Source organism: Anabrus simplex, chromosome 1, assembly GCF_040414725.1.
Source record: "Anabrus simplex isolate iqAnaSimp1 chromosome 1, ASM4041472v1, whole genome shotgun sequence".
Lineage (NCBI taxonomy): Eukaryota > Metazoa > Arthropoda > Insecta > Orthoptera > Tettigoniidae > Anabrus > Anabrus simplex.
Window position 1 is genome coordinate 1,216,700,813 of NC_090265.1, and position 7,827 is coordinate 1,216,708,639.

At 37.7% G+C, this 7,827-nt stretch overlaps 1 protein-coding gene across 1 annotated transcript in view; it reads left to right on the forward strand.

Annotated features, from left to right (window-relative positions):
* Npc2b (Niemann-Pick type C-2b) overlaps positions 1-6,105 on the forward strand; it is a 90,532-nt gene extending 84,427 nt beyond the window's left edge. The window contains exons 3-4 of the mRNA XM_067151704.2: positions 1,647-1,846; positions 5,153-6,105. Of these exons, the coding sequence (XP_067007805.1) occupies positions 1,647-1,846; positions 5,153-5,239 (287 nt within the window). The 3' untranslated portion in view covers positions 5,240-6,105. The remainder of the gene's footprint in view (positions 1-1,646; positions 1,847-5,152) is intronic.
* Positions 6,106-7,827: the final 1,722 nt, after the last annotated feature.

Genomic DNA, 7,827 nt, shown 5'->3' on the forward strand with positions numbered 1-7,827 from the left:
AGACCCCAGGGATCACTGGAGAGGTGGAAGGAATATTTTGGAAAACTTCTCAACGTAAAAGAGTATCTTCCTTGTGATGTCGCAAACAACCAAGCTCATGGGGAGGAGGACAATGATGTTGAAATTACACTCGATGAAGTGCAAAGAATGGTAAATATATTCCATTGTCATAAAGCAGCAGAAAAAGATGAAATTAGACTTGAAATGGTGAAGTATAGTAGGAAGACAGGGATAAAATTGCTTCATAGAGTAATAAGATTAGCACGGAGTGTTAGTAAAATACCGTCAGATTGCACCTATCTGTAAAGAAGGGAACAGGAAGGATTGCAACAACTATCGAGGTATCTCATTAATCAGTATACCAGGCAAAGTGTTCACAGGCATCTTGGAAGGCAGGGTGCGATCTGTGGTTGAGAGGAAGTTGGATGAAAACCAGTGTGATTTCAGACCACAGACGGGCTTTCAGGATCAGATTTTCAGTATGCAGCAGGTAATTTAAAAATGCTATGAGAGGAATAGACAGTTATGTTTATGTTTCTTACAACTGGAGAAGGCACATGACAGAGTACCGAGGGAAAATATGTTCTCCATACTGGGGGACTATGGAATTAAGGGTAGATTATTAAAATCAGTCAAAGGCATTGATGTTGACAATTGGGTTGCAGTGATAATTGACGGTAGAATTAGTTCTTGGTTCAATGAGCTTACAGGGATCTGCAATCTAATATCTTGGAACTTAAAAATAGATGCAATGAGTGTGGTATGAAAGTTAGCCTTTCTAAGATTAAAATGATGTCGGTAGGTAAGAAATCCAAGAGAATTTAATGTCAGATTGGGAGTACAAAGCTGTAACAGGTAGATAATTTTAAGTATTTAGGATGTGCATTCTCCCAGTATGGTAGAATAGTAAATGAGGTTGATTCAAGGTGCCGAAAAAATAATGCAGTGAGCTCGCAACAGTATTCTGTAAGAAGAAAGTCAGCTCCCAGACTAAACTCTTTACATCGGTCTGTTCTCAGACCAACTTCACTTTACGGGAGTGAAAGCTGGGTGGACTCAGGATATCTTATTCATAAGTTAGGAGTAACGGACATGAAAGAAGGAAGAATGATCGCTGGTATAAAGAGATGGAAACAATCTCAGGAGGGTACTCGGAATGAGGAAATAAAGACTAACTCGATGGGCGAAGCAGAACGCAAAAACCGGTGGTGGGGTCATGTGAGGCGAATGGAGGAGGATAGGTTACCTAGGAAAATAATGGACTCTCTTGTTGAGGGTAAGAGAGGTATAGGGAGACCAAGACGACGTTTTTTAGACTCAGTTTCCAAATATTTAAAGAAATAGAACTAAACGAGGCCACAGAACTAGTTACAGGTAGAGGATTGTGGCGGCCGAGGTTTGCAGACTGAACGCTGAAAGGCTTAACAGTCTATAATGAAGACGCATGTATGTATGTTGTATTTCCTAGTTTACGTCGGACATTACATCTCCGAGGCAGACGAACGTACCCTGAGTGAACTGAGGAGTGGCCATTTTATGGGTACATACTGTATGCGGCGTTGTGTAGGGTTATACCCAGGGAACACTTGTAATAATATGCTGTATTAATATTTTGCTCTGTGAGGAATAATATCTCTCTGTTGCAGCTGAGAACATCGAAAAACTGGACAACAGTGTTCATGCCAAGCTGTTTGGAATTCCTTTCCCCTTCATCGGAGTCGACGGCACTTCAGTATGTAACAAAATTTTCAAGGCTTCCGACGGTAGCAAATCCGAATGCCCATTGAAAGCTGGTGAGGAGTACATCTACAAGGACTCCTTCCCTGTTCAGGAAATTTATCCCAAGGTATGTTTTCAGAAACTGCTAACACTGTGAAATACTGTGTCTCGAGAGAGATGTAAAGTAGTTTATTAGTTCGACATAATATTTAATTGCCTTACCTAGTTAATGCCTATTCTTCCCTTGCTCCTACTGTGAGCAGACCTTCTGACCTTCATCCTGTTAGTGAATTTATACGCCACACGTTGCATTAAAACAGCGAATATCTTGGATAATTTGTAATAAATGCACCCCGTTATCCTTTCTATAGCTCAATTTTGAAAATTAAGATTTCTGGTGGTGGTAGTGGTGGTAAATATTGTTTTAAGAGGAGGTACAACTGGGCAACAATCCTCTCTAATCTCTAACCTGAGGCTTACCCATTTGTGTCACCTCTAATGACAGACAAAATACATGAATGTATTCCTCGCCTCTACCTAAAGAGGGGGAGAGAAATAACGATGAACTATTTTCTCTTTCTGAAAATAAAAACAATTCGAAGGAAAGCAAACCAAGAGCTGATATTGAGTAAGGTACCAGTAATGATGAAGAAACATTAAGACATCCCGAGAACACATTTTATTAAAATATATATTGTCTTATTTAAGCCTTAAATGCGAGGCTTACAGGTAAACTTCTATGAGTGAAGTTTACATACTAGTCTTGAAATCGATTTGACGAAGTATTTAATCTTATGTGTATGTCTACCCTCTGGTCCCGTTTTCTAATACGAGATCGGGAATGAGGTGAGCTGAAATTATTTGGCATTATTTTACGGCTGAATGCCGACTGACGGCTGACTCCAAACTCAGTTGAGGAGCTAATGATGATGAGTGAGTGTTGAATGAACAGTGGGAGAAGGAAGTAATCGGCGGTAGTACATGCATAGGACTGTCCCGGCATTTGTCTGGAAGTAAAAATGGGAAAGCTAAAAACAAAACAAAACATGTCAAGACAAGTGACAGTGGTATTCGAACTCGCTCGTCTTACGTACTTACTCTTACACTCTCCTATTAATCTTTCCACGATCAGATAATGCTTCATCTACTCTAATTTTCTGAGTTTTTATTTTCTAGAAATGTAGCCACTCAATCAGTCACTTTTTTGTCTAGCCCTCATCTTTGTCATTAGTCCGCCGTGATTTACTCTATCAAACGCATTGATAGGTCAATAGACAATTAGCGATGCAGTCCATTTGACCTCCTGAATCGAAAATGTCTGCTATATCTTCCCAGAATCCTACAAGTTGAGCCTCAGTGGAATCAATTTTCCTCAACCCGAACTGTCTCCTGTCAAACCAGTCAGTAATTTCACAAACTAATCCAACGAAATCATAATTAATGCTTTCAAGATTGCTTATACGCAACACATAAGCTGACTGCTCTGTCATCACTAGAGTTCGGATTATTAGGTAGTGATAGGTTAGATTGCAAACTTACTTAAGCCAGTAACAAGTATACCCTACACTGTACAGCGGTTATGCTATGAGATTTGCATAGAAATTAGGGGTACAGCCTATAGAACTCCTTGAATTTATGCTACTCTTCCTACATCATGGTAGAACGGGTTGCATGACACTTACTACAACCAAATTACTTTGCATTCTAACCTATTAGCACCTACAAATCCGAGGTATAGTCATCACTGTCATCATCGGCTTTAAGTTTACCACCCTTTCCTTTGTACACAGGGGCTAATATGGAAACTCTCCATTCATTTGATATAGCTCTTTCATGCAATCAGTAATCAAATAAGGTACGGTGTCAGGAGTGAAGCTTCTGTTATGTGGTTTTCAACGCGGTAATCTCCAAAAGGCTGAGTTTTAACGGGCATTATGAACATAAAGTTACGTAAGAAACAATGTTCTACTTCATCTATGTATCAAACGTGTCCATCGATATCATATAACATTTTCAGAAGTAAATTTGCAAGGGTATGTTTCATATTAGTGTGCATTGTTCGATGTGTGATAAATTCAGAAGCTAAAATTTTCATTGAAATTCAGTTAAAAACAAGAACTTCAGTTATTCTTATATGTTTTACTATGGTATGTAAAAAATTAGATGTTAATAATCCTTATGTATTATCATTTCGTACTACACACTGTGGAAGTTGAAGATGTAGGTGGGAAGAACAAAGATTTCAGAGTATCAACCATTATTTTGTCATGTGTTGTGAGATAAATGAATACTATTGCAAGGTGGAAGTCGCCGGTAAGACCGTAAGAGACCCAAGGGACGGCCTAAACAATGACCAGCAGGTGACCTTCACAACATGAAAAGAATAAATCTGCTCTCGAACATGGCCCGCTACCGATTGAAATAGAGACAGCTGAGCCATACTACGTAACTCTGCTCTGCTGCTAGACGGGTCCAACGCCGATGATTAAGAAAAACAATAATAGTAATAAGGTGAAGAAATAATGTTTGAAGGGGCATCTATAGACTGTAGGACCATTTAACAGTCAGTCCGAAAGCTTCTGTAAATTAACTGAGAAAGACCAAAATCCCCTATTTGTAACTAGCTCTGGAGCCTCATTTAGATCCACACTTCTTCGCACCTCTTACCATTAAATCATTAAAAACTGAGTCTAAACATCGTCCCCTTGGTCCCCCTCTACTCCTCTTACTTCCTACGGCCGAGTCCATTATTCTCCTCGTTAGCTTATTCTCCTCATTCCGAGTACCATCTGTCATTGTTCCCATCTGTTCATACCAGTGGCCATTCTCGTTACCTTGTCTGTTCTAGCTTTTTATGAATTGGATATTCCAAGTTCACCTAGCTTTCACTCCCGTGCAGACAATCCGGCCTGAAAACAAAGAAAGTCACCATTTGTAAGAATGTGCCCTGCATTTAATATGCTATTCAAGAACCGTGACATGGATTTCTCAATGACTCTACCAGACTTCATAATTGTCTACTACCTAACTTCAGTGAATATACACCGAAATCTCTCTACAAAAAGTCATTTTGTAAAAAAGGAAAATATAGTATATTAAGTAGTCACTTTGGGCGTAATCCAGATTAAAATCAACTGCGTGTAAAATTTGGTTCCGGTACTTTATTATACACAATTAGTCACACACCTTATCTGTCAGTATTTCTATACGTCCTTCCCTGCACAAAAATATTTGCATACTTCTCATCTACAGTTAGAAAATTAGTAGTCATTAACTGTCATTAAATAGAATCATTTTTAAATGTGTTGTCAATTTTGTCGTACTTTCTAATTTTTGATAAAGTAATATTCTATGTAATTTGCTGTTAAAATCGGAATCCAACTCTGTTACAGGTGTATTAAATAAATAAAAAATGACATTGTTATGATTTCAGGTACGAGTTCAAGTTCACTGGAATCTACTTTATGGAAACAACAAATCGGCTTTCTGCTTTGAAATTCCAGCGAAGATTGTTTCCTGAATATTTCAAGACTCTCCGAGTTTTCAGTGACAGAGACACTTTGTGGTCAGGAGTGTGTAAATTAGATACCGTACTCCATCGTAACGTTTCTTACAAATTCGAGCTTTCATCCCATTCATGTTTTAATTGACTACTTTAGCAAGTACTAGAGAGAAACGAGTCCGGGAACGCCGCTACTTACTCAAGACGAAGAAGTCATCAGTATTGAAGATAGTGCCAACCATTCTGGTTCATTCGATGTGTTAAAGGGTTACATACTCGATGACTAACTCCGATCGAGGCTTTTACTCTAATAATACCTCAGAAACTCACTAAGATTCGTATGTATGTTTCTCACAAATCTTGTAATTGGTCCTGCTATCATTCACAATGCTATTTAGAAAAAATACATAAGTCATAAGAACTGTGTATCTAGCTTATAATGTAAGGAATTTTCAACTGTTTTATCTGTATATTGAACCTTAAAGTCAGTGTTCCATTGACACTATTCACTGTTAATAAAAGCCTCAAGTACTGTGTACAATTATAATTATTCTATTGGAGTACCTTCAATACTGATGAATAAGTACAGACCTGAATGTTATCCAGTCAAATACGTAAGTAATTACAGTAAGAACCAGAAGCTGTTGGGAGTAGTCCATTATTCGAATCCAAATCCATGGTAGTTAATTTTGTATTTTTGTCTTTGAGTGTGACAATGTATATTGCATGTAAATGAATTGAGAATTCTCCATTTTATTGTTCTTGTGCACTCCTCAAAATAGATAAACATATTACGTAAAATTTGTTCTTCATTCTTGCCAAAATAAACCATACAAGAAACCATGTAGGCCTACCAACCTATGAATAAATTATATTTAAGGTAATATTGTGGACTATTTTTTGTTTCTATCTTATTCCTCTTTCTTGGTGGATATTAGTTACGAAAATTTCTCATGAACAACATGGGGATAACTTCATGATCATTATACTATTCATTCATTAAAACAAAAAGAAAATTACTTAGATTATCACTGTGTCTTACAAGCATGCTTCCTCAGTCCCCTATCACTCACATCCTCTTCCTGGCAAGACAGAAAACTACCTGGCACCCCATCCCCATCCTAAATTCTTTATTTTGTACACGATACCGAAATTCCACTATATTAGATCAATAACAAAATATATTTTTTTAAATTGTAGGTTTGTAGCTAATCATTATAAAAGTATTGAAATGAATAATATTTAAGTAACCTGTGAATAATTTTTCTATGTAAAGGAAAGGAAAGGAAAGCAACGTATTTAATTCTGTAGGCTTTTAAGAACAAAGTTTGTCTAAACGTGGACTTGCATTGGTGGTGATGGTGATTATTGATGTAAGAGGAAGTACAACTGGACATCCATTCCCTCTTAACAGTAACTGGTCTTATAGTATAGGTCATTGTGCTATGTGCTTCATGTATGTTCCTTGCTTGGTGCCTCCACACAGTTTATCAGTGACTTGCTCTGTTTGTTCTTCGAAAGTAGATGTGAAGCTGTTTATATTGCAGTGCTATAGAACAACAATAATATGACTCAACAGTCAAGGAAACGGCGGACTAAACTAGCCATAATATTGAGTAAAGTTTGGGATAAGAGCAGTGGCGGCGCGTGGATTAAACATCTGGGGGTTCACTACTTTGAGAAATAACCTGTCCAAATTTAATGTTACTTGATATTTATACAGATGTAAAGTAGTGACATTGTTTGACTAGAAAGGTGACTTTCCTTCGAATGCACACGGCTGCAGCTCGAAGAAGTTACCAGAACTACGAGTAATGAAAGACAGAGAATATAAAGTGTAATTAACTTAAGTTGATCCAGTTTCGTCTAATGTTGAAGACGTTGCTGGCGTTGGTATAACAGCTGTCGTCTGCGTGTACAGGAAAGCCATCCTCCTTTCCTTCCTGGCGGCAAATAAGTCCGTTACCTTCTCATTAAAATCGACTAATTTATGGGTCATCTTCTTCTCGATGGACAACATAGCGAGAGCAGACAGTCTTTCTTCATCCATTGTACTCCTTAGGAATGTCTTAATCCGCTTTAAAGTGGAAAAACAGCTTTCTGCTTCAGAAGTAGTCCTGGGGACAGTAATAATTAACAGTTGCATTGTTCATTTCTTTAAAATCACTTCTTGAGTAAATCACTTGCAGTTCGGTTTTCAGTTTATGTTTGTCAAGAAAAGGATAGGATTGTATAATATACGTAAGATTCTCCTCTGGACAATTATTTTGGAAGGATGGGGAGAATTGGTGATCAAAGAAGCTGGAAGCCAGTAAGTGGTTGGAGAAGTTGAACCTCTCTTTGCTGTGATTTATAATCACGTCACATACCTCCTTTGCCGCAATGTTCCTCGAGTAGTACCTATTTTCTCATCTTCTTTTCCCTCTGTTGCCTTTTTGTACATTTTCCTCCACAACGATGTTGTCAATATAGTCCCTACTTTCGAAATTAAAAACTAACGATAATTACACACACATAGGCTACGTATGCCTATTTATGTTATACAAATCCTAGTTAACAAAATATTTTGATTCATTGCTGTTAATTACATCTAAAACGCAAAATCG